The sequence below is a fragment of the Epinephelus lanceolatus genome, chromosome 6, assembly GCF_041903045.1.
Source record: "Epinephelus lanceolatus isolate andai-2023 chromosome 6, ASM4190304v1, whole genome shotgun sequence".
In the NCBI taxonomy this organism is placed as follows: domain Eukaryota; kingdom Metazoa; phylum Chordata; class Actinopteri; order Perciformes; family Serranidae; genus Epinephelus; species Epinephelus lanceolatus.
The window spans coordinates 19,473,214-19,501,182 of NC_135739.1; the positions used below are offsets into that span (position 1 = coordinate 19,473,214).

Genomic DNA, 27,969 nt, shown 5'->3' on the forward strand with positions numbered 1-27,969 from the left:
ATTGGGCAGGGAGGTGGTCCGGATGAGGCTGCAAACAGAGGAGGAGGGTGAGGAGAAGGGTGAAGAGGGCGGACAGGCTATTCAGCTGAAACCCTCCGCTTATTTTAGGTCTGAATGTGCCTCTAAATGCTGCTATTGTTTTACGGGTTTTACACATGAGTGTCAGACAACGTTAAGATGTCTCCTCTCATACCAAACATCTGTTCATCTGTCACGAGGGCGACGTTTTAGGGCTCCAGAGACATATAAAAACACACATACACATGCATGCAGACATGTAGGAGCAGACATGAGACTGTGTCTGTCTCCTGTAACACAAAATGCTCTACTGTGAAAAAGACAGGAATGTGCATGTACAGTATTTGGCACAGAGAACATGGGAATATGTGTTTTAGCAGGCTTGCTGTCTAGTTTTTGCAGAAATATTCCCTTGGCAGACCTGAATTTAAGTGGCAAATAATCAGAGTGTCTTATCCTTTTAAAGTCTATCACAGTGTTATTTCACAGATCAGATGATGCAAAGCCTTGAACTTTAATAGTGCTCATTTAAAGTGTAGTTTAAATGCTTCAAAGGAATTGCCAAAGATATTTTCCTCTCAGTTGTTGAGGCATTTCTTTATGTTTTTTTCCAACTTGTCTTTGACATGTTGAGTCAAAACAGCAGCAAGAGCCACTTTCAGTTAAATCCACTGAAATCGTTTTGCCAATTATAGTTTGGAATTAATATGCATGCAATAAAACATCAAATCTTACTGTGCATACATAACCTATGATACTAAATGTTCAATGACATCTACATAATCTTCTTTTATTGTTCATTTTTAGTCACCAATCCACGCAATCTTAATTCCAATGTTCTTTGTAGTGCACTCTTCCACTATTCATACAGTACAGTGCAAACCAGGCCTCAAACCTACAATTTTAATAAACAATATTACCTGTAAAAAACATAATGAACTTTTGCTATCCAGCTGTTTTTATGTACATTTATATTTATTTTTCCACCCACCTTTAAGTAATAGCTAAATGTTTGTCTGCATGTCTTATTTAGTGTTATGTGTCAACATGCTTGGCAAATGAAGTTGATTGCAATTCTGGTCCAAATGTGCCTTGATAGGAAAAACAAAACAGTTATCTTTTCTTATATTCTGCACCACATCATCCATTCCTGTCACAGTATCTTATACCCCATAGGCAGCCTAGAATAATAATAGTCTAACAGCTGTGACTATAAATTGATAAAAAAGCTTATTTAATCCTCAAACTGCAATACTTTGTGGAAGACCCAGACATCAAGGACAGTATGTAGATCTTTGGGGGAAAAATCCTCCATTTATCTGTTTCCATGTAAACCACATGTTGCAGTAAAGAATGATTGAAATAAGCTGACACGAGACTTTGTTATGAGACAAGAAACGTCAATGACATGCTCATGCAACACCTGAATTCATGAAAGAGAGATGTGTACTCTATTTTGGTGAAGATTCTCAGTCATCCAGGTCATGGTCATCATAAGTGCTATATCGTAGGCAACTGGACCTGCCTATGATGTGTACTCCACCCTTTCCCCTTTACAACTGTGTATGACATCCTGGGCTGCAGCCAGGCAGTAAAAAGAGACATACACATAACTAAACAGAGGTGTGTTTGTATGTGAGAGAGAGTTTTCCATCTTGTACAAAGCAATACTTTGATAGCATTATATTGTTGGTGTAATTATTTTACACTTAATACAGACTTTGCCACCTAACTAGCCTGTTTTTTGTATTCTTGTAATTATTTTTAATGGTTTGTTAAGCATTTTTCTTTTTTTTACCTTTTTGTGCATAATTTTTTGTATGTTTATATATTCTAAATATTCATACACACTACAATTACTTGTAGTAGCCTTTTGTTATTATCTATAAAGGGACAATGTTGTGATGATCCCTCCCAGAGACCTCTAGGGATATTCAATTCACAATAATATGTGGAAGATGTCATTTTTTACTTCTGAATTTTTCCCCCCTACATTCCCTATAGAGGATTCTTTAAAAAAAAAAAAAAGTAATATGACTTAATTTAACTAAACAATCTCAGATCAAGATCCACTTACTAGCTTTGCTCTGGAGGATTTCACCTTCACATGTCATTGCCACATTTTCATGATGTATTGGGACCTACATGAAATTCTCTTTCAGTCATTTTCACCATGAAGTACAGTAGCAGAGCCATAATTAAAATATCTGAAGATGCATTGGTATGATAGAATATAATCTAACTCTGTGGTGTATTTTATATTCCCTAGTATTGTTTGTCTTTTTTGGATAAACATCTGAGATTAGGCATGATATCTACTTCACATAAGTCTCTACTGCTGTGCTTCATTAAAAATGAATGTTGTATGAACGAGGGCGACATCGTGTGGCCATGAATGGTAACGTTACAATGAATTCTGAACTCATACTTTAATTCGTCAGTATTAAGAGAAGTTAATCTATAAACTATATCAATAAAGACTGTATTTTTTTTATTACCATTAAGTGAAGGGAATCGTCTTTTTTATGTTTGTCATGTTTTACTTATTTTGCCATATTTTGTTTCCTTGGTTTGGTGTGTGACGCCTGGTGTGACGTCATCCACAGTCGACGGGATACCTGGTAACCCGGGGAGCCACTCACAGCGACACACCACTACACATCTAAAGGAGGAGGAAGAGATGGCCACCCAAAATAACTTCTCCGCTGTCAGTCTGGCGTTTCTGCTCGTGTTCGCGTTGACTGCTTCGTTAGTCCCGGTCGATGCTTCTCCTGATCGGACCAAGACGGTGGAGTTCAACGTTAAACCGGGAGGAGTGGTGCATACTTTCACCGAGGCGATTGTAAGTGACTGAATAAAGTAACGTTACTGTCTTTATTTCACACAGCTAGCTAACGTTTTTAAACTGCAACCAGACACCAAGCTGCAGTGAGGCTAAATATGAACGTGCAAGTTTAACTCGGTTTGAATGTAAGCTAGTTCACCCTGTAGATTATCGTAATTCGCTCCGTTTTAATCGCTCATTAAGTATTTGACAGATTAATAACAGAATTAAATATAACACGAATTATATTGTGTGTGTAGTATGTGTTTATCTCATTATAGTGTGTCACATTTGCTATGTTTGCTATTTAAAATGACATACACGGAAAAACTACAGTCGCGGCGTGATGACGACACAGCCTGTGAGAGGCTGACACGTCGCTGCCTCAGTGACACAATGGCTCCTTTGATTGGCTGACAGGTTTGATGAATGTGCAGTGCTTCTTTTGTGTGTAGTTTGAAAGTGAAGTTTTAATACAATATCCGGACATAAAGACTGCAACTAATTGCTTTTATTTTATTGTCAAATATTATTTTTATGTATGAATTAATTGCTTCGTAATTTGCTGTTAAAACAGGCTAAAATAATAACAAATGTCCATCACTGTAGGCATTTTTTCACAGCAGACACTGACCTGATAAAGCAGGAAAAGCAGGTTTTACTGCAGTTTTCCCCAATTGTTTAAACATATTTCCTGAAACTACAGCTCAGTACTAAAAATGCAAAACTGGAAAGAGTTAACCATTTTGTCAAAACTCCACAAATCTCTTGCAAAATGAAACATTGCACCTAAAACCATGTTCTCTCCTCTGATAAACTGATTGTTTCCACCAAAATGCTACACATAACTGTCATATGAATAACAGAGCATCAATTAAACACTGGTGTGATAAATTTAAAACACTACCATTAATTAACATTTGTATGTTTTGGCTTCATGAGACCACACTACATATCCAAATCCATAAAACTGTGTAGAAATTGTCTCCCTTTTCTCCTTTTACCCTCACTTATATACAGTATGATAACTGTTGCCATGTTTTAACACTAGTATGAATATATCAAATATATACTGCATTGACACAGTATATTGCAGCAGCGTATATTGTAAAAGCACATTTGTTAATCAAATGAGCTCCAACTGGGCAAAACTGACAAGCCAGCATCCCAGACTCACACTATAAAAGTTTTTTGTTGTCATTGTCAATTACACACAGGTCCGAAAGACACACACATGCACAAACAGGACCTATTCATGCACAAAGTGGAGAGATGTCAGAGTGAGGGGGCTGCCTTGGTCAGGCGCCCCGAGCGGTTGGGGGGTTCGATGCCTTGCTCAAGTGATCTGGCACCTCTCCAGCTACCAGTCCATGCTCCATATTTGGTCTGGACGGGGACTTGAACAGGCGACCCTCCCAACCCAAGTCCCTGTGGACTGAGCTACTGCTGCCCCCATTAACCATTATCATAAAATTTTCCTCTAAAAAGCACATTAGACAATATAGATATTCATTGCAGTGCACCGGACACTCAGGTCCCTTGTCATCAGAGTGTTGCAGGAGAGGAAAGCCACCGGAAGCATCAGTGAGGCTGCTGAAAAGGCCTCAAGGTGGCTGTGGATCAAGAGGGCAGATCCATGGTGTAGCGCGCTGTTTGGAAACAAGCCGGGGACTGATCACCCCCGGCTGAGTCGCCCAGGTGAGGGTGTCTGATGATCTAAGAGCCAAAACACCCAATGACCCTGGGTTCATCACTGATGATGTGTCCAAGCCACACTGTCTAGGTGTTTCAAATAACTAACTAACTAACTAACTAACTAACTAACTAACAGTATGGTAAATGTCTGCAAAATCACATGTAGTTACAGTTTTGTAAAAGTCATCACTTTGGACAACAGAAATCGTTTCATCATGATGTGATATCTCTGCCCTAACTTAAATATTCACTCCTCACACACAATATCAGGTGTAACATTTTCCTGTAGAGCATGTCAAAGCGTTTGCTGTGAGAAACGTCTTTACCTGAGGAGAGAATTGATGTCTCCAAAACACTGTTATCACAGTAGCAGCCAGAACAGACCTTTGAATTCATAATGACATGAACCATAGACAAGAAAGCTAATCTTTGCCTTTGTGAGGCTGCGGGGATGAAAGCTTTTGTGTGTGTGCTTGATAAAAACTGATGCACACACTCCTGTTTCTGAAATGCACATTTGACAGAGATAATCAGTAGTTTGTAGATTGATGGAAGGTGTAAATTAATAGCATGTAAAGCTCAATAATAAAAATAATATGCAGGTTTAATGATGCACCATGTTTCGCTCTCTTAATTTCAGAGGGAGTATGAATGCTCATTCACTTATGCTTCACAAGGGGGAACCAACGAGGTGAGTGTGTGTCTCTTGCTGTCAGTATCAAGCATCAGTTTATTGATTTGGTTACAGCAGTTGTATGCATAAATATTCCTCTGCAACAGCAATGGCTGATGAGCGTGGGTCTGAGTGACGACGACAGGCTGTTTTCCTGCTCTGTGTGGAGGTGAGACACACACACACACACACACACACATACACATACACACTGAGGCGAGACGCTTCCTCAGCTCAGTGACCCTGATGTTCTGTGTGTCCTCAGTGAAATTTTGTCTCGTCTGTGTCTCTCCTCTGAGTCACTCTTTGACTGTAGTTAATCGTGACAGCCCCAGTAGAGCGCAGAGACAATACAACAAAGTTTCTAATCTTGCACTTGAAATGTATTCACGTCCTGCACTGACTTAATAAGCGAATGAATTTATGCAAATGACTTAATGTTGGTAACAAATATTTCCCTTTTATCCCCGCCAGGCCTCAGGGGAAGTCCTACCTGTTTTTCACTCAGTTCAAAGCTGAACTAAAGGGAACCAAAATTGAATATGCCAACGCATATGTAAGTATAAAACACAAGTCCCTCAGCTGTGAGACGGAAATGTGGCCTGTCCTGTACATGAACTTGTTTTTAATGTTGTCAACTGGTCCTCAGCAAGGATAGCCAACTTTCCATTCAGCAACTGAATATGTTTAAATTTCTGGTAACCATATACAACATGGCTCCTTTATCAGTCGGTTACATCTTTATATTTATGTGACACTGGGCCTCATGCAGCAACACTCTCTTAAATTTATCTTAGCTTAAGAGAAAAAATAAGAGAAGTTAACTCCAGATGCACCAAACATTCTTAACCATTCAAATCTGCTCTTACCCATGTGTGCTAAATGATGAATCCCATTTGATTATAAGTAACCTTTAAGCATAGGTGAAGTGCCCTAAACACTATATAAGGGCAGGTTTAGTGTCGTGTGCAAATACTCCGGCACATGCCCAAGAACTAATGAGATGCCACCAAAATGTCTGTAAGAAGAGGAACTCATGCAGTAGTAAAGTCAGCATACTGTTAATAAACTTAAAGTAAACATGATTTTCCTGATCATCAGTGCTGGTGTTACAGGAAACATTTGTGAAGCTGTAAATGACATGTCAGTAGCAGCTGTGGTGGAGGAAGTAGTCAGATCCTTTACTGAAGTAAAACTACTAATACCACACTGTACAAATACTCTGTTACTAGTAAAAGTCCTGCAATAAAATGTTACTTAATTAAAAGTATGTAAGGACAGTCAGAAAAATCTAAATGTTTTTTAGTATTAAAAATCAAATTACTCAATGCAGAAAATTTAAATCAATTTAACAAATCAAAATATTTAAAATAATCAAAAGAAAAAGCAGCAGATTTCACATTTGAGAGGCTGGAACCATGAAATGTGTTTGTATGAAAAATGACGAACGATTATCAAAATGGTTGCAAATTAATTTTGTAATGGGTCCACTGATCATTTCAGCTGCACTTGTATATTTTTAGATGGTCTGTAACTAGTAATTGAAGTTATCAAATATTCAAGTATTTCCATTTGCAGTGTCGTGAAGTAGAAGTAGAAAGTCGCATTAGATAAAAATACTCAAGTAAAAGTACGTCAGGTTTGCACTAAGTGTAGTACTTTGAGTAAGTTTAACACTCGACCACCGGTCGGGACGCACAGTGGACTGAAATTTCAGTAATTTGGATCAGTCAACAACGTATAGTGGTATTTCTTAAACCCACAAATTTTATAATCCAGTCATTTTAATTACTCTAAAACAGTGGTTCCCAACTGGTCCAGTCACAGGATCCAGATTTGTCCTTAGTCATTAGTTCAAGGTCCACACGCTTTTCAGTGAATACTCGTGTTTTGCCATGTCACTCAGCTAGTTCGTTGTCTCTGTGAAGTCACTGTTCGTTAGTCACATACTCTACAGCGGGAAACAGCACGTCAAAATAAAAGCTCTGTGCCAGAAATTTGCTGTACTTAAAAATAAAATGTGTTTTGTACAAACTTGACACATTTGCCAGTCACTTGCTGTCCATTCAGAACGGACCCCGCGACCCACTTTCGGACCACGACCCACCAGTTGGGAACCACTGCTCTAAAACATATAATAATGTATTGTAAGGTTTGTAACATCCTTACATGTCTGAGATAAAAGAACAACTAAAGTCATTAATGTAAATTTGATTGTGTTTTTTATGTTCCTTGAATATAAAACTTGTGTTTCTTGGCATTAGACAAACAATGTTTGAACTGTGGAAATGAGCTGAGTTTTTTTGGATCACAATTTCCTCTTACCCAAGAGAAGAGCGAGAATAAAAAAACATTGGTGACCCCAGAAATCAGTGGGTACTAACAAAATAAGAACAAACTATGGATACAAACAAAAATAAGAGAAGATGTATTTATATATTGTCAGTTTGTTGTGCATTCTCTCTGCCTCTTTTCTAACTAAAGAAAGTCAAAGGTGTGCTGACTTTGATTTAATACCCCAGTTTTAGTGCAGGTCCTTGTTATGAAACACCAAGGTAACCCACAGCCAATGTATTTTATCTTAAAAATGATTAACACGTCCCTTGTCCTCAGTGTTGTAATTTGTCAGAAGCTAAATTGCAGCACATCCTGCAGAACGTAGTTACCATGCTGCAAGTGCAACACCTCCTTGGTTTTAGCTCCTCGGCTTTTCCCCCACTGAGTGATAAGTTGTGAAGCTTATGTTGGGCAGCAAGACGCTCCCAGGACTTTACTGCCTAACAAAGACAAAGCGGAGTAAAAAAAGTTTTCCCTCGATGTTACTTCACACTTTTAATACACCTTGTCAGTGCTGAGATTAAAGCTTCTCTCTCCTTCGCCCCCAAAACATTTTTAGAGCGTTGAATTTACAGTGTCTGCACAAATGTCAAAAAATCAAGGCAAAACACAGCTGATGAACATTTTTGCGAAGCCTGCAGATAATAAACCATCCACCTTTGCACCAGCAACATAGCAATGTATTAGTCAAGCTCAGGGAGGAGATTAAGGCAGGATTTTTCTGTCTTGCAGTTTTTTAACTTTGCTTTTCTGACCACAAAGCCGGAAGCTGTCAACATCTACACTTTGATCAAGCCCTCTGTGAAAAGATCAGCGTCACATGTAATGACACAATCTGTTATGTTGCCACAGCGGCCCTCTCTCCTGGATATGGATATGTATAAAGTACGAAATGCATGTAACATCTCTGTATAAATGGGGTTAGGATACGTCTCAATATTCATGATATGTGAAAAGGGTTATGGGAAATGGTAAAAGGACTTGTACTTGTTTAGCACCTTTCTAGTCTTCTGACTACTCAAAGCCTTTCACACACACAAAAGTGCCACCTGCTACTCAGTTTAAACACACTCACACACTGATGAAACAGCCGTCGAGAGCAATTTGGGGTTCAGTATCTTGCCCAAGGATATTTCTACATGCAGACTGGAGGAGCCAGGGATCAACTTGTCGATCTCCAGATTAGTGGACGATCCGCTCTACCTCCTGAGCCACAGCCGCCCCATAATTAGATGTCTTTAGTTGTCACACATGGGGCAATGTGGTCTGTAGTGGTGGGGGTGAGGCGAGGACACGCTATGATTGAAGGCTCCTGCTGATATTAGCTACATGAACTCGAAGCCGCAGCTATGAGCTTTTAGTTCTGGTTGGCAGGGGGTTAAACTATTTGCAACATTTTCTCTCCATCTCTTAAAAGCTTTTCCGATATTGGCACGTGTTTTACTTTGTTTATTGTCAGACTATGTTTTTGAGAAGTCTGTCTTCCTTTTTTTTGGTTGCTTTGCAGTGTAGCCAGTTGTTGCCAGTGCAGGAAAAGTAACTTCCTGTGCAGGATTCTTTGCCATTGAATCAGACTTTCACCTGACGGGACGTGCACATGCACCTGCATTTGTAGAACAGCCAATAAGAATGCCTTCTTTCTGAAATGACCTGTGATTGGCCAAGGTCTTCGGTCACTAGCTAGATTTTCAAAAGCCTGAAAACAGAGCTGAGGAGATGTGCAGAAGTGTAGTGTTCGGTTAGACCACTTGATTAACAATATGCTGAGAGTTCCAAGCTTTAATAAAGTACCCCAGGCATGATGTTTTTCTGTAGGCTGACGCTGAAGTGAGCATCGCACTGGTTCCCCCGTCAAAAAGCCAATGGGATTTTTAAATTGGATTTTGGGTCATTGCTGAAAATAAGCTCTTGTGGCAAACAAATGTTCACCATTTTCATGATTATTGAAGCCTAAATGCAATCACCAGAGGTAAAAAGCTAACGTTAAGCTATAAACTAACTACACTACGGTCACATGACCCAACGTCGCCATCATAACCAGACTGTAGAGGCATGTTCGGCGTGATGACGTCCTGTAGTCTCATTCAACCTCTTGTTAGCAACCGCATTTTTGAAGCCACATAGAAGCTTCAAAGTTCACGAGGGACGTATTTTACGTGATAGAACAAAATGTTTCAGTCTCTTAAGCTCGTGTTAACCACAGACCTTATTTCAGTCATGTAACCATAAACCCATTCAAATAACCTATGGACTTTGAGACGAGGGAACCGTGAGTAGTAAAATGCTAACTCATTTTGAGGTTTTAAGACTCCTTACTGGAGCAGAAATAGCCCAAAGTGGCGAAAATGTTGCCAAGTTGCCGAGGTTGGGGTCTTAAAATTGCATCGGTTAGAAAAAGTGTTGACAGTTTGCCATTCTAGTGCTTTAAATCGTCAATGGAACGCTATGGACAACTCATTTTACTGCACCACAATCAACCAGAGGTGCTGTTTCCATGAATGACTATTACCAAACTCATAACCTATGAAGTGGCTGCTTCAGGATCTTTAAGTTTTTTCCCCAGGGTGATTAAACTGAGGTTTTCTCCAGACCTTCATTAGATACAAAGGTCAGGCTACTCAAGATTAAATGTCACCTAACATCATCTGAGAGCCACGACATCGCTGAATGTACCCAGCCACACAGTCCTAAAACACGCTATCACTTGCACTTTGGACCTGATTCTTGCTTTACTGCACATCCCCTCCACTAATGCTTATGTATCCATGGAAACCCATCATTTGCTCCACAAGTCGCTGTACATTTTTAGATCCATTGTCCTCTAATGATGGTTGTAGCTACATCCCAGCTAGCACTGACTTTGACAAACCAACACAGGCGGAGACGGTCAAAGTAACAGAAAAGCTTTATTTTTCCTGGAAGTCAAACTCGTCGACATGTCTGCACACATAATGTTTCATGGAAGGTTAATATCTGGACTCTTCCTGAGCTCAGTCACTTAGCGGAGGTCTGCCGTGTCTGATGTGGCCGTCTGCGAAGTGAAGCACACACCTTGACACGCCTCCTTCCCCCAGCAAGGGCAGTCCTGACACTCTGTCATTAGTGAGAGCACATGTTTCCTCCTCCTGCTCTGGCTCCGTGCCCTGCAAGCAGAAGAGACACACACACACAGAAAATAACTTCAACTAAATGATGAGATGAAAATAACCTCACATACACAAACAAACACACCTGCCACCCCCGCACACAATCTCCTTGACCTTGTCGCCACATCCTCCTACTCTCCCGGCCCGTCTGTTGCAAAAAAATTGTCTCCTGTGCCGCCTCTCATCCTGTTTTTGTTTATTTCCTTCCTTTTCCCCTTCTTTCTTTTCTTCCTCCTTCTCTTTATCCCTGCTGCTCTTTGCTGTATCCAGTCTCAGACAGCGGGCGCAGGACAGAGTGACGTGCCTTTGAAGCCGGAGGAATTTATCGTAGGAGACTCAACAGGTGAGAAACTGATTGTATTTCCAAGTGTTCAATCAACTCCCTCTGCACGTCACGTCAATCTCTCGCTCCCTACCTCCTCTCCATCACGTTGCAAGTTCCCTGCTGATTTCCCTCTGAAGCATATGCTCCAGCTGTGAGTGGGTTGCCATTTGTCCCTGTAGCATTATTTGTTGTTATTCATTTTCCTCACAAATCCCCACTGTGGCTCCAGTTCCGGACTGTGATTAGCAGGATTTGACAAGTCACACAGCAATTTACTGTAACAGCAGATTAGACGCAACAGTACAGAGGCTTATAGACTCAATTTCCAGCAACTATCACAGACTTTAGGATAATCCCATCCCTGTGAGACCTCTGGGAAACACTTCCAGTCATGATTCATAGGGATAAAGTCCTTAACAGTAGTATAGCAGGTAAATCACTGTTTTAGATGTAAAACAAGTTTGTGAGTGAGTTTCAGGCCAGTTCATTGAAATGTTCACAGTGAGCCGGCTTAAGATTGTCCATAAGGGGGAACCATTCACCAGACCAGTTTTTATATGCCAACCTGCACCACCTACAGGAGAGAAAAGTCACTGCAGTTTAGACCTGCAGATATCCAGAAATGTCGACACCTACAGGCAAAATTGTGTTCGCAGTTTTATCATTTGTGCCACCTGCAGGCAATGAGATTGTTTCAGCTGCTGATGTGCTTTGTCTTTGAAGTTTTACTACGTATAAATTATAAGGATGGATTACAAATACAAATACAATTCAGCTTGTGGCAGTCAAATGCAAATTATCTGGGAAACAGAATGAACATCAAATCTTGGAACCCATCGGCTATCAGTCTGACAACAATATAGTCTCTGTGGGCAAAAGACTATTTTGGGGGGTTCTGGAGTACCGAGTGGATATCCAGATAATGGATATCTGATATGAGCTGGTCATGGTTTCCAGTCCGATTAGTAACTTGTGACGCTAGAATGAAGTTGATAGTGCACTACTCTCCATAAACAGATAACTGCATATAAATGCAGCGTTCCCCCATGTCCCTGAAACTCTTAGAAGTTTCCAAATTTGAGGGAAAAACTCAAGGCATTGAAAGTTTTGGAAAATAGATAGGGCTGTCCCGTGAAAGTCAAAGATTTGGATCATCAGTTGGAGACGTCTCGGTCGACTCAAGTCAAGCAGTTGTTTTGATTGGATTTTGTTAGTCAGTGTACTTCTGGGTACATTTCAGTCCCCAGATTGAGCTGCAGAGTGAGTGCTTCTCGCTTTCATGCTGCTCTCCGTTACAGGCAGCTGCAGACCCAGACCCAAGGTGAGTCTGATAGAGATAGAGGCAGCTGCCTGAGATAACGCTACCGTGGTGAATTTACAGCTCGCAGACAGTCTTTGGCTTTTTGTTGATATCTAGTGTCAGAAAATAATATTGTTGCACATTTCCTTTGTTAGCATTAGCATCATTAGCACGCAGCAGCTCAGTGGGCTAACTTTGCTTGTTCACGATATTTGCTGTCGCCCTGAACGTCCCACTTGACTCTTGACTTCAAACTCTCTTCAAACTTTTTATGGAAAAAATGGAACAATGAGTCCAATCTTTGTATTGAAAGACCACATCCGATTGGTTTGACATAATTCTGTGTCAGGTACAGCTCTAAAAATATACGTAGATAGACATGGGCCATTAAAAGTGCTTGAATTTATTTAATTTGTGCATGCACAAAAATTGAAGTTCTTTTGATTTTGTGCACCATCACTGTAACACAGCACAGTTGGGAAGTGTTCACACATTCAAGCCTCACTCTCTTGTTGTCTGTGAGCTTCTGTGAAGCCTGCTAAATCTCATTATAAATATTCTCAGTGTTAGAACAGTAATTAACCTTGATCCGCGTCTTAAACTATGCCATGCTGGGTCCTTGAGTTTGAGGGAGTTGGGTTTGGAAATTCCTTGAAAATTCCTTCAATTTGATGTTTAAGAATGTGCAGGAACTCGGTAAATACAAAAAGGCAAATATAAAGCTTATTCAGGTTCTGAGATTGCATTTCGGCCAGTGTGTTTGCCTCTTTTGCTTTCCTCATGGACTGTTCACAAGCATGCAACCAAAACCCACTAAAACGTGACTGGCCAATGCTATTCCAACCACAAACAGAGTACAAACAAAACCCAGAACACTTTTGATACCAAAGTCTAGTCCTTTGTCTGACAGATTTTGCTAACATATGCAGATATCTGTTTATAGAGACTAACAGAGATCAGACAGATGAAACCTACTAATAAACAACAGATTTATTTGAGTCATTAAAGCAACACTTTAATGTTCAAATATTCAACACTAAAAACACAATAAAATCAACCTCAAGTGCAATGCAAAGTTTCCTTTAATGCTTCCTTTGACCCTCTGCACACCACACCTGTTTCTTTAGAGTCGACAGTGAACCATGAATCACCACCTTCCTTCAGAGTAATCTGGAGGACAGCAAATCCACTGTGAGCAGGATGAACTCCAAGGTCTTCCTTATTCAGCAGAAAATATGCTCTAGTGAACAAAACTATTACATTTTTTAGGTTTTATATGTGAAATATAAAAGCACAAGCAGCAGCTACAGGACGAGGGAGAAATGAAATTGCAGTTGTAACACTCGTTGCCCGCAGGTGGCTCTACTGTCCGAATCGCAGCAGCTATTACTGTCCTTACCTGTAGATGGTGCACATCTGCATCTGCAGATCTAATTTGCTGCTGCTGTCATTAACTTTCCATGCCAACAGGCAGTGCAGGTCGAACTGGACCTGCAGGTCTCAAACTGCTGCCTTTGTTGTTAGATGATGCTGGCTGGTTTCAGGGGCTTTGCGTCAATGATACCGTGTCCTTGTTGCTATTTTAATATTGTTTGTGACGGTAATTTGCTCTGTCCTCTCTGACCTCCAGTGACCCACAGAGATGGAAAGTTCAGCGCTCAACTCTCCAAACTGACCGCCATTGGACGGACACGACATGACGAGCTGTAATTGGTCAGAAGTGTGACTTGGCTCTGGTCATGTTCTGAGCTCTGAGACCGGCCTCTGTGTTTCAGCTCGGTCGTCAATGAAGGATGGATTAGTGGGAGTTAAAATTAAAGTAGGATGATACTGATATTGTTGGTACATTAATTACCTGGTGTGTTTATACAACGGATTTGAAATGCTGCTCGAGACAACAACAAAAAAAATACAGCAAGTGTTTATATTTTTTACTACATAATGTCCCAGTTAAAAATCTGCCATAAGATAAAGTGCTTCCATAGTTGTTTCTTAGAGTCTAAGGCTGAGAGATCTGCTGAGAGCAAATCTGTCCTGATCCACTGGGGACGTATGTGAATGTATAGAGGATTGGTGTCTGGGGGCTTGTTGAGTATAGATAACACATTTAGAGTAGGGAGAGATTTATCCATCTCGTGTAATCCTGAGAGAAAAGTGAATAATCTCCAATAGCGTCATCGCGCGCACACATAAACAATTACATTTTCCCCAGTCCTGTTCTGTTCTGGGCTGAGCTCCTCGCTCTCTGTCTGTTGGTATTCATCTGTTCTAGATAACTGTAAGCACTCATTTTATCCCCTAAATCACCCATTGGTACCTCTTGTGATCTTTTTTTTTTGTTTTGTTGTGTTTCGGTTTTTGCCAGAAGGGATACTTGTAATAGAGCAGATAGCAGCTTCGTAAGAGAAAGATATGCATTTTGGGATAAATCTCAAACAGTGTCCTTGTGAATTCATTGTGGAGAAAATGTGATATAGGTATAAATGATTATTATCTTATTTGAAATTACCTTTATCGTGGTCATTTTAATTAGACACCTGCAGCAGAATGATATTTCAGTGAGTTCACTGTTACACTGTTTCAGGTTTAACCCAAAAAACCTCAAATATAAGTTGTGCACAGACATTTGGATCATAGTATATATGGCAAAGAGCTGCCCTCACATATTCCTGAGCCCCTCTTGAACCTTCTGCTTTCATCCTCCAGTGGCACGTGTGTGGATCAGCCAGAGCATTGTGCACGTTTCAGAAGTACATGCTCCTTTATATAGCAACAAGGACCCCCTTTATCTCCCCTACATTGATCCAATCTTAGATCCACACAAGTGTCCATGAGATGGATTCAGGAGGGGATTGATTTCAGATTCAAGGATTGTGCTGATTTGGTTCTGTGGTCGGATTACTCACTGAGATCCATAGCTTGTTTGGATCCTCTCATCTGTCCGGAGGTGATCCTCTGGAGTGGAGGAAACAGCTGGGGGGGACGTTTGTGTGTCCCTTTGTCACCGTCGAGGCTCCCTCTGGGGTCACAACAGGAAGTAACCAGATGCTAAAAGAAAAGCAGCACACACAATGTTACTTATTTTGTACATGTTTTCTTTTTTTCTACTTCTTGATTGTTCTGATTCATGATGAAATGTGATGGATGTTTGAATAAAGACATGTTGTCACTGCTCTGGAGATAATTCAATGTTTTTTGTCTTGTTATGTCAGTCATGATCTGATTGAACCTCCCACAGCCTCGTTAAAGGGTAAACATGAAAAGAGAGGAGAAATTTGAGTGCCAGCGTAGAGGCATTAAATATTCTGAGCGCTGTCAGAGCCAGGCCACCGTGAACATGGCGGAGAGCGTTTTTATGCCCCTGTCGTATCCATCTGAAATAACGGTAATTTTAGTACCAACACTAATGTATTCCTAATTTGAACTCGGTTTGTGTGCCGCAGCAAACAGCCAGGTTTCCAGCATACAAATGAGACTTTATACAAAACTTTATATTAAAATAAGCAATATGAAAAAATGTATTCTGTAAGCGTACTCAATTAACATATATTGTCCTTGGATAAATGTTTCCACGAGATAAAGAGCTTCCATTGTTTCTTCTTAATTTCTGGGGAGATCGGCTGTGCAGGGAGGATCTAGTAAATCCAGAGGCACATATGGGAAAGTATAGAGCGTTGATCTTTGTGGGCTTATAGAGATACAGAGTCAGGAGGGATTTATTCATTTTATGTTAAGCCAAGAGAAAATCAGTCATCTTGATTGTAGTCAAATTGGCATCAGTGAGTTTGAATCCTGTGATACCAGAATTTATACTGCAGCCAGTGCTTCAATGTAAAATCTAACCATGACTGTAGCTATAAAACATCTGAATTTCACGCAGAGAGAATCTATTGTGCCGTAGCATTTTGACAATAAACTCCCACAGAGTCTCCCACTTGTAATTAAAGCATCTTATAGCAAAGACGTGACCATTGCAGACTCTGATCTCTGGTTTTGTGGCCCCTGTGGATAAAAAAAATTGACACTTTGTTCTCAAGATGGCCGTTCCACTGAATAATAAGTCTCTGTAGCACTATATCTGTTTGTTTACTGCTGGTTCACTGTGTCTCTGAGACTCTGCGCTGCCTCTATGCTGTCATCCAAACCCTAAACACATATCACTACTGTTTACCATCTGGTGCCAGTAGAGATGTTTGCTTTCAACTATCCCCCCCACATACAGCATGACCATCAGGAAAGTATATACAGTGTAAGCTGCCAAGAGCTGGCTTTGATTATGATGGTGTGCATTAAAGACAAATCAGAAACATTTTAGCCACGCAACCAAATTGGCTCCAGGGATCAGTCGGTCCAAGACTTTAATCCAGGCTGAATTATGTCAGCAACTGTTCAATGGATTACAAATATTCATGGTCCCCAGAGGATGATACTGACTTTGGTGTCCCCCCTGACGTTTACTTTAGTGCCGCCATCAGTTCAACCACATCTTTGGTTCTGAGTAAAACGTCTAGACAACTATTGGATGGAGTGCAATAAAATGTGGTGCAGAATTCATGTTCCTGCCAGGATGAATTGTAATAACCAGCCTAAGGGAGTAACTAGTTAGATGTAATTAAATTACAAAATAAATGTATTTTTAATCAGTTGCAGTTACTGAGAAAAATTGCGGTTACTAATTAATATGTTGGCGATTACAAAAGGCCTTCTTGTGGTAGTATAACTCCAGATATTTTTCAGCTTTATTGCCAGGTTTAAAGCATTTGTTAGAAAGGTAGCCTAATCAAAAAGTAATCGAATGTAATACGTTACATTACTTTGATTAAGTGATTAAAATAGTTACATTACTCATTACATGTTAAAAAGGTAACTAGTCATCTAACCTACTGCATTTCAAAGGTACCATTTTCACACTGAATAACCACAATGGTTCTCGCACTCCTCTGTCTTATGACTGTCCTATGAACCTTGTTAAAGTCCTGATAAAGTCATTTGTGACAACCCCATCAAATTTATTTTGCTGTCCCCTGAGGGAGTCCTGACCCTCAGTTTGGGAACCACTCAGTTTGTCCAATACTTTGTTTTTTGACCAAATACAGTACAGGCCAAAAGTTTGGACACACCTTCTCATTCAATGCGTTTTCTTTATTTTCATGACTATTTACATTGTAGATTCTCACTGAAGGCATCAAAACTATGAATGAACACATGTGGAGTTATGTACTTAACAAAAAAAGGTGAAATAACTGAAAACATGTTTTATATTCTAGTTTCTTCAAAATAGCCACCCTTTGCTCTGATTACTGCTTTGCACACTCTTGGCATTCTCTCCATGAGCTTCAAGAGGTAGTCACCTGAAATGGTTTTCCAACAGTCTTGAAGGAGTTCCCAGAGGTGTTTAGCACTTGTTGGCCCCTTTGCCTTCACTCTGCGGTCCAGCTCACCCCAAACCATCTCGATTGGGTTCAGGTCCGGTGACTGTGGAGGCCAGGTCATCTGCCGCAGCACTCCATCACTCTCCTTCTTGGTCAAATAACCCTTACACAGCCTGGAGGTGTGTTTGGGGTCATTGTCCTGTTGAAAAATAAATGATCGTCCAACTAAACGCAAACCGGATGGGATGGCATGTCGCTGCAGGATGCTGTGGTAGCCATGCTGGTTCAGTGTGCCTTCAATTTTGAATAAATCCCCAACAGTGTCACCAGCAAAACACCCCCACACCATCACACCTCCTCCTCCATGCTTCACAGTGGGAACCAGGCATGTGGAATCCATCCGTTCACCTTTTCTGTGTCTCACAAAGACACGGCGGTTGGAACCAAAGATCTCAAATTTGGACTCATCAGACCAAAGCACAGATTTCCACTGGTCTAATGTCCATTCCTTGTGTTTCTTGGCCCAAACAAATCTCTTCTGCTTGTTGCCTCTCCTTAGCAGTGGTTTCCTAGCAGCTATTTGACCATGAAGGCCTGATTCGCGCAGTCTCCTCTTAACAGTTGTTCTAGAGATGGGTCTGCTGCTAGAACTCTGTGTGGCATTCATCTGGTCTCTGATCTGAGCTGCTGTTAACTCGCGATTTCTGAGGCTGGTGACTCGGATGAACTTATCCTCAGAAGCAGAGGTGACTCTTGGTCTTCCTTTCCTGGGTCGGTCCTCATGTGTGCCAGTTTCGTTGTAGCGCTTGATGGTTTTTGCGACTCCACTTGGGGACACATTTAAAGTTTTTGCAATTTTCCGGACTGACTGACCTTCATTTCTTAAAGTAATGATGGCCACTCGTTTTTCTTTAGTTAGCTGATTGGTTCTTGCCATAATATGAATTTTAACAGTTGTCCAATAGGGCTGTCGGCTGTGTATTAACCTGACTTCTGCACAACACAACTGATGGTCCCAACCCCATTGATAAAGCAAGAAATTCCACTAATTAACCCTGATAAGGCACACCTGTGAAGTGGAAACCATTTCAGGTGACTACCTCTTGAAGCTCATGGAGAGAATGCCAAGAGTGTGCAAAGCAGTAATCAGAGCAAAGGGTGGCTATTTTGAAGAAACTAGAATATAAAACATGTTTTCAGTTATTTCACCTTTTTTTGTTAAGTACATAACTCCACATGTGTTCATTCATAGTTCTGATGCCTTCAGTGAGAATCTACAATGTAAATAGTCATGAAAATAAAGAAAACGCATTGAATGAGAAGGTGTGTCCAAACTTTTGGCCTGTACTGTACATACAAAAATAGTGACACTGTCCCCAGCCTCAGCTGTAATTTTAGTGCTAATTAGTTGCCAGCATGCTAATGATAAAATGGCAGAATACAGGAAACAAGAGCGTAGGTTTTGTTTCAACATCCGGGGGGAGATGAAACAGTTACCTGGGGGTCCTCTGCCAGAAAAATTTGAGCACTTAACTAGCACTTAGCACACTTAATCTGTTTAATCTGCTACTTTCATGATTTTATTTGGGGGGGGGGGGGGGGGGGGGGAATATTGTGTATTGTCATACACCTATGACAGCAGACATTACATCTGTTTAACATCAACATGTCAGCATTGGCATTGTGAGCATGCTAGCATGTTGATGTTAGCATTTAGCTTAAAGCACCTAAATACAGCTTCAGTGAGCCGTTAGCATGGCTGTTGACTTAGTCTGTTCAATGGATATATCTGCTGATATTCTATATTTTGTGTCAACAAATCCTATGAAGAGACCAAAACCAACATTTTCTTGCCATCCAAAGCCTGATATCACTTCTTCGGTAGTAGATAGATGGATTTGCAAAACTCGTGAGCTGCTTCAGAATATTCCTGCATCTCTGTTTATAGTGTCACAGTGCTGTGGTTAAGGTCTGGCCAGGTTTAAGCATAAAACATACTTGGAAAAAGATATTGTTTGGGTTAAAATGATCACTTGAAACATGGAATATGTGTGACTTATTGTAAATCTGGGGTTACCATCCAGACACCACCCATTTCTCTGTGCCACAGACCAAAGAAAATGATTAAAAACACATCAGTGAGCCACGCCGCTGCACAGGGTGACATGTGCCTTCATTAGCGTGAATGTTGGCACTGTAGTTTATTTTGAGTCAGTCCCACAAACACGTCCTGCTGCTGTAAATACTCACTAGAGCGCCAAATGTGTGCTAATCCACAGCTCCTGTTTGACTAACGTTCGCAAAAGAAAACAAACTACAGTGCCTGGCTATTTTAGGAAATTACTGAGCCTCGATAAAGCGATGTATACATGCATCATTTCTAAAGATTTCCTAGTCCAGTAGGAACAAATGGGCTTGGTGCTGATGCCTCTGACAGGGTGGGGAGAGAGACGGATTAATACAGTTGGTTTTGTTTTTTTCAATATAGATTAACACCAGATTTATTATTTGAAAATTAAGAGCCACAAGAAGGCATTGAAATAAACTGAAGTTTAAGAGAGGACACCATCAGTTGACTGAAATAAATAATCCATATATTTGCTGCGTTGTATTTAAGTAATCAATCCGGCAGACATTCCAGTGTCTGTTTTCCTCTCTTTCCTCTCACCCACACCTGCCCCCTATTTCTCTCCCGTTGCATCTCCTGACATTTGGAGGGGAACAGATGGAGATTGTGGCCGGGTCGGTCAAGCCAGAGGCAGCAAAGGAGATGGGATTTTTGTAACACCAGGGGCCCGGTGAAGGGTACAACGAATGGCCAGCTGCCCCCTGTCTCCCCCTGATGCGCACCCAGGCGCTGGGCCGGTGACCCAGTCAGCGCGGAGCCTCTCGGCCTATTCACTCCTTATCTGCCCCCGCTAAGTTCCTCATATCAAGAGACCTTTTCAGCCTCCATATATATCACAGATCTCCAGCCTGTCTTCCCCAGCGTGTGCTTTTCACACCGCTGAGCCACAGTACCCTGCGCTGCACCGAGTTCTCGTTACACCATCACAACTCTTGACAGCAATTATCTAACCCAGACAATGCTGATACATGTGAGTGGATGTGTCTGGCTGCTTAGGTTGAAGTGCACTAAAGCAATCAGTTCTTACTTTGTCTTGTCATCTTGCAGTAATTACAATTTCCTTCATATTTCTATCTAATTAGGCCTTCTCCTTTGCCCTTTAACTGTGCAATCTGTGGGAGTCTGAGAGACGGGGTGCAAATTGAGCATCTGTATGGAGGCTCTTGTTACCAGAGCAGTAACCCAGACAGATGTTATGATGCCCTGTGTATGTTCGGCGTATATATACTCAAGAGATTGGTATAGAAGAAGGAGCAGAAAAAGGACGTCCGCAGAGCCAAGCTGTTCTCCCTGACATACTCACCCCAAGTTGCGTTTGCGTCCTGTCACCTTGGAAACTTGGTCTCAGCTCAACTTGGCGAGCCTTAAATCGCTTTCCACTCTTGCGGCTGGTGCTGTGAATGTGGCTCTGTTTCGATCAGCCTCCCCCTCCTGCTGCATTGTCTCACACAGTGGTCGAGAGCAGCCTTCTTTTCTCAGGGTACGGAGGAGCTTTGCGGGGCTCCTTCACTTTCTTTGTGTGCTCGGTGGGTCCGTGGTGTGGGTACGGAGGAGGCTTGCGACCTCTGCGACCCTGTGCTGTTGGTGGTTTCGCTGTGGCTGCAGGAGCAGAGCACACCTGTGAAGGTCCTGCTGAGGATGCTCGCCTCTCTCTGTCAGGGTTGGACACAGTTTGAGTCTCTGAGTCGGTGGGTGGGCTGCTGGCAGACGGAGGCTGGGTCGATGATGGAGTAAGCAGACCAGCAGATGGGTGGTCACTTTGTGGGGTCTGATGAGACCCCACTTTGTTCTCTATGATGACAGAAGGGCTAAGAGTGGGGGGCGGGTGAGGCTTGGGAGACAGAGGGGAGACCGGGCTGACCCTGATGGAGGAGGAGGGCCCAGGTGAGTGAGGCTGAGAACCAGGGCTGTTAGGGTGATGGAGGTTCACTGTTAGAGGGGAGACACCAGGAGTGGGAGGCCGAACAGGGAGGCTTCTTTGGGGAGACAAAGTAACATCATAGGAGGTGAGGCTTTGAGGGGGATTCGATGAAGAGAGATTACTGTTGCACTGCAGCGGCCCACCTTGTCTGGGAGAAGACCCCAGACTGCTGGTGAACCGGAGAGTTCGACTTCTCTCTGATGAAAGCCCCAGCAGCACATGTGGTGGAGACTGGCTCCTGCCATGATGTTCTCTCCTAAGGCTTCCAGATGAGTCTGTGGTTCCTGGCTGGTCTTCAGGCTGTGAGGGCCTCCGGTGGGTGCTGCCTACAGTCACTTCGCTGGAGCTGGAACCTGAACTGGAGCTGCTGTCGCTGGGAGGGTTGGCGCTGTCTCCTCTTTCAGTCCCCTGCTGGTCCTCCGCATTCAGATCAATGGATGAGGTTAGATAGTCAATCTGCTGCACCACCTGTGATGGATAAATACATACAGTATGATGATGAATAAAAAGAATAGAGGTAATTGGAAAAAGGGACACTGATTTTACACATGAGAATCCATAAACTAATCATGAGGAGTACTTTCACCAGTTGCATAACATCTCCTGTGGCTCTAACAGGAACTTTTTAACAGAGAGCTCTACAAACTGGAGGTGTGGAGTTTGGAAGATGTGGATGGTTATCAGGCACAGAAGGTCTAATGAAAGTCTATATTGAATTGCATTATGGGAAATGTAGGTTCCAGTGTTACTGGAGCTCAGGGACTAAAAGTCTGAATATCTCAACCTCTGCTGTTTTGATTCTTACAAGCACCATACTAAATTGCCTGTGTGCCCCCAGGGAAGACATGAAATATATTATTTTTATTGTTGTTTAATCTGCTGAATTTTTTTCTCTCTAAATAATTGTTATAGAGTCAGAAAAAAGGTGTTAGAAAATCGTAAAAAACGTTGGTTGCTATTTCCCAAGGCCCAAGGTGACATCTGCAAATTGCTTTTTCTTTTGGTCCTATCAACACTTTGAAACCGAAGAACATTCAATTCACAACCATATAAAAGAGAGAAAAGCAGCAAATCCTCATAATTTGTGACCTTGCTCTGGGAAATGTCTTTAATAATGAACTTTAAATACTTAACTTATAATTAAGGAGCTGGTGCCAGAGAATATTTGACATTTTGTCAAAATATGTTTAATAGCTCAATAGAGTAACTAATGATGTCAAAACTTCGAGTACCTTGTGGCCACTTTTGTGTTATTCTTTGAATAGTAGTACAGTGGTGAAAGGAAATGAGAGGAGAGATCCAACATGCCACAAAGCTCTCCCGACAGGTTTAAACCGGGGACACTTTAAGTACAAATCTGAGGTACTTGTACATTACTTGAGTATTCTATTTTCATACCTACACGTTACCGCCACTACAGTTCAGAGGGAAATATTGTACTTAGTACCTCACTACATTTGTCTGACAGCTTTGGTAACAAGTTACTTGTCAGATTTTACATACAAAACACATGAAGAGATTATAAAATAGGATGTTTTATTATAAATTTGTTTATTTTTATGTTTTTACGGGTGCTTTGCTGCTTTTATTCTTAATAATTTTAATGTATTTGTAATACTGTTAAAGTTTGGAGTGTTCTTTGATCAGAACAAAGATTGTGATGGTGTCATTTTGGGCTCTGGGTTATTGTGAGGACTTTTTTTCACTTTTTTTTTCAGAATTTTTACAAACCAATCAATTGATTAATGGAGAATTTAAAAAATATATATATTTGTATTTAACCCATATTAACCAGGAAAGTCCAATTCAGCTCAACAATCTCTTCTACAAGGAAGACCTGGCCAAGAGAGCAGCACATGAAAAGTTACAGCCAAACAACCACACGATAAAAAACATAAAAGATCTACAGTAACATGTATAAATATTAAAACACCTACACACAATGACATGACCCTACCGACTCATTCATCCTTGAGCTTTAAAATCAGGCAGAGAGACCAATTCATGTAGTTTCAAATCATTTTGAAGGTTATTCAGCAGATTAATCAGTAAGGAAAATAATCATTCGTTAATAGTTTAAAATGAGCTCCACCTCAATCAAATAAAGTAAAATCCTGCTTTTACATTAATGCATGAGTAACAAGAATTAATAATATTTATTGGTATAACTGTACAGTACTTTCACTTTTAATACTTTAGGTGCATTTTCCTGATTGTACTTACTTCCTTTCACTTAAGTGATACCTCCAATGGAGGACTTTTCTTGTGGTGGAGTATTTTTACAGTGTTGTATTAGTACTTTTATTTAAGCAAATGATGATGAACACTTCCTCCACTACTGCTCAGTCATCTCTAATAAAATAGGTGATAACATACAAAACAAAACGTGGCACTGTGGCCTTTATATAGTAAGGGCAATACTCAAAGTTTGCATAATTCTATTTTCTGCATTTACTACATGCATCTATAATTTGGAGCATTTCAGAGAGGAGTGGATTCTCACCAGGTGTACAGCTCCAATCTGTAAGTATGTCACAGGAGCTACAACCTAGTGCAAAAAAAAAAATGTGTAAGCTAAATTTAGGTGGGTTTCCCTTCTAATACCTACAGTAAAAAACACACCATACAGTATCTCATATACAAGCATACATGCATTTATTTGAATCATTTAAACCAGTGGAGAGCATGTAGCACATGAGTGTCTGCATGACACACATACACATAATTGCTTAACACACACACACATGCACATGTACAGTGATGGAGGCAGGAGAGATTGTAGAAAATTACACTGGGGAAAATGTTTGACCTATCTCTCCACCTGCTCTACGTGCACAGATAAATCCTCGGCCCCTGCTGGAACAGATGAATTATTGTTTTGTTCTGTGTGTGCAACAACATCCTTGCTGATGTCAAAAGATGACCTGGTTTGTCTTTTTTTATCATTATTTTTTTTAATGCTGAAGCTTTTTGGGCGAGGCAAAATCTCATATTACTTTGAAGCACAGCGTGTATATGCACATCAAGTGACTCTGGGCAGGTGCTGCTTGTTAATGTCAGATATCAGAGGAGATAAAAGAGCAGAGGAGGACCCTGGTTTCATCTGCTGCTCCCAAGAGTGTTTATTAAAAACGGTGTTTTTTGACCTCTCAGGTCTTCACATATGCTGCCGAGAGACGTTTGTTGTAGAGATCAGTCATGCAAGTTTTATTAAACTCTTTCAGTTTAACTCTGCTGTTGGTTTGCTTTAAGTTCTGAGTCACAGAGCAGTTTTTGATCTGTCAAAATCCCTTAGCAGAAGATCACTACCATATTCATGCGTCAGCTTGCTTTTGTGATGTCTTTTTTTTCTCTGAGACAGAGGTCTTTATTGTTGCTTTAATATTTGTGTCTAAATGTTTTTAAAGGCTCACTCCAGTTCCTTTTTATAGCTGCTATTGATTATTAAATATAACTGAGGGTTGCTTCTCATGCAACAGAATGATAAAACAGGGCTTTGAAATAAATATGCGACCAAAGTCTTCTCTGGTGCCTTATCTTCCTTTGATCTGTCGTCTCTGTTGTGAAAATTTGGGATTTTCTATCACAGTGTCTTCTTGCTCTCCCTCTCTTCCTGTCCCTTTTCTTTTTGTGTGCAGCCTATATGCTCTTTCATCAGTGTTATATTAATACTGTCACACTAAAACCTCGCAGCCAGGATGATGAGGTTAGTACCTCGAGTTTAGCTGCGACCCCGTAGATGCAGATCAAATGCCAAGAGGCAAGATTTACGTGTCACTTTTACTGGATGAGGAATACGAGGCAGAGATACTCAGACATAAATGGATTATAAAACGCTATCCAGCTGTGCCTAGAGCAGCATCTGTCCATGAGGAGGGAGAGTGGAGGAAGATGAGAGGGGATGTTAGAGGAGGAAAGACAGAATGGGAGATGCAGAGAGAAAGGCGACTGCTTTGCCTGATGTCACATCTCAGCAGCCTCTGAATGCATCATGCAAATGGAGCATAACTATTGTCTCATTCACCTCTATGAAAATGTACGCGTGGATAAAGCACGAGAGGCGCACACGTTTGCAGACAGACGAGTTGCAGAAACAGTTTGCAGACTGTAGTGGATTCATCCAACCCTGCTGCTGACTTTTTAATGCATGTTAAATTCTGCTGAGGATGTGCATTTTCAGCCTGCATTGTTATCTGTGGGAGCCCTCAAGGTTTTATAGCATAAGCATGAACATTTCCTGCGTGAGGAAATTAATGTGAGAGGATGCAGTGACTTCTCTGCTCCTGTTCTGAACTGTTTTGTTTCTCTTGTGAGTCCAGGAAAGACACAACTGTGAGGGTGAAATGTTACGCAGAATCAACAACAAAAAAAATCATTACCTCTTTCATTTCCTGGTGGACGTCCCTCAGCGCTGTCAGAACCTGCTCCAGGTTGCTCACCACCCGTTTAATCTGGTTTCGAACCACCTTCCTGCTGCAGCCTGATTCCTTCCTCTGTGATTCCCCTTCAATGGTCGGCCTGTATTGAACCCATGTCTGGTTCTGGCCCGGGGACGCAATACGCTCCAAGCTTGGTCTAGTTTTCCTGGGGCCTCGTAAAGTTGTGGTGCAGCCCAGGCCTCTCTGAGGAACCTCTGTGGAGAAGATGACTCCATTGAGGGGCCCGTTGAAACCCTCCACAGGTGGTTCCCTCAGGTCTCTCTGACTCTGGGAGTTCCTGCTCTGTTGTTTGATGTAGCTGATGCTGGAGGTGAAGGCATGCTGTCTTCCTATTAGTCCCTGAGTGTCTGAGCTCACCCAGCTGGATGAATGGAGGTCTCTCTTGCGGTGGGTGGTACTGCTGGCGTAGTCCCACACCTTCCCCCTCCTGTGCTCCATTTCCACCACAACAGGCACCTTACAGTTTGGCTCCTCGATGAGAAGTGCAGGAACAGGAGGGGGTCTCACTAGTGGCCCGTATTTCCTGACTGAGGTGCTTGTCCCGTCATTCTGCGACTGAAGGGTGCTGCTGTGGTTTCTGACAAAGGTGTGGTTGTCCTGGGCAGATGTGGAGCTGTTGCTCAGCCCCTGCGGCACATCCCCTGCACTGCTTTGTGTGCTGGAGTCCAGCTCTGGAGACTGGTTCCACCTGGCAGGGCTGTCCTCCCTCTGCTTCCCCAGACTCCCTGGCAGGATGTGGTGGCCCCGCAGCACCACTGGCAGCATCCTCGCCATCCCCACACCATTGCAGCGAACCTCCCCCTTCTTCGCCCGGTCCTTTCCCTGGATGGAGAAGAAGTTGATTCCTTTGGCTCTCTCCAGCGGGGTCAGGTTGTTGTGGGCCTCCGAGTTGGATTTGTACGGTCCATTGAGCCCCAGGTCACTGCTGTGGTGAGGCTTCAGACTATTGCGCAGCCAAGGGATGAAGTGAGGGGCGTGGGGCTTGAAGCCTTTCTGCTCCCCAGGCGCTGGAGCCCTGCTGTCAGAGAACATGGTGATGGATGATGTCCAGCAGCCTCACAGAAAGAAGAAGGAGCAGAAGAGGAACAGGAGGACTCCTGAGACACAGAGAGCTTCCTCCTCTTTTTCCATGAATCCCCTCCTGCCTTTGCCATTAACATAGACTCAATCCGCTCTATCTTTAGTCTCTTTTCCCCTTCCCTCTTTCTCTCTGACTCCGTCTTCAAAACTTTTATCTGCTTTTTCCCCTCCTCATCTCAGATCCCACCCACCCGATCCCCTTTTCCTGCTGAAGCCTGTTTCCGATTTTATCGCCCTGCCTTTCCCCCCTCTTCTTCTGCCTCTCCTCCCACTGTCCTCCCTGCTGGATTGCTCTTGAGCCCCTCACCCCCTCACTGGGCCGGCCTTGGAGATGCCGAGGGCCTCTCTGTCTCCGTCTTCTCTCTGTGCCTGCCTGCGTCTCACTGGCTCAGTAGCAGTGGAGGCTTCCTGTCTCTACATCTCTCCTCTCTCTCTCTCTCTCTCTCTCTCTCTCTCTCTCTCTCTCTCTCTCTCTCTCTGTCTCTCCCCCACACTGCGCTGCGCTGCCTCCTATCCTCGCTCTTTCTTCCTCCCACTCCCTCTCACTGCTCTAACTCCCCTTCTCTATTTCCCTCTTCTCTCCCCATTTCAGTCTCTTCTCCCTGTTACTCTGCTCTCATCTGAGAACCCAGTAGCAACGTCCCCTCTCTTTGCAACTCTCTTTTTCTCCCCTTTCTGTCGCTCTCTTCCTCCCCCCCTCCATCCCCACCT

General features: G+C 42.1%; 2 protein-coding genes across 2 annotated transcripts; one reads left to right on the plus strand and one right to left on the minus strand.

Moving 5' to 3' along the window:
• Nucleotides 1–2,619: 2,619 nt before the first annotated feature.
• Nucleotides 2,620–15,502, plus strand: mydgf (myeloid-derived growth factor). The gene is made up of 6 exons (XM_033622126.2): nt 2,620–2,860; nt 5,178–5,228; nt 5,318–5,379; nt 5,685–5,766; nt 10,964–11,036; nt 13,949–15,502. Exons 1-6 carry the CDS (start codon nt 2,699–2,701, stop codon nt 14,026–14,028), a joined length of 510 nt encoding a protein of 169 aa, XP_033478017.1. The 5' UTR covers nt 2,620–2,698; the 3' UTR covers nt 14,029–15,502.
• LOC117254113 (uncharacterized) lies at nt 15,229–27,678 on the minus strand. The gene is made up of 3 exons (XM_033622125.2): nt 26,119–27,678; nt 21,122–22,207; nt 15,229–15,366 (listed from the first exon to the last, which is right to left on the minus strand). The coding sequence occupies exons 1-2, from the start codon at nt 27,208–27,210 to the stop codon at nt 21,263–21,265; spliced, it is 2,037 nt and encodes a 678-aa protein (XP_033478016.1). The 5' UTR covers nt 27,211–27,678; the 3' UTR covers nt 15,229–15,366; nt 21,122–21,262.
• Between the last annotated feature and the right edge of the window lie 291 nt (nt 27,679–27,969).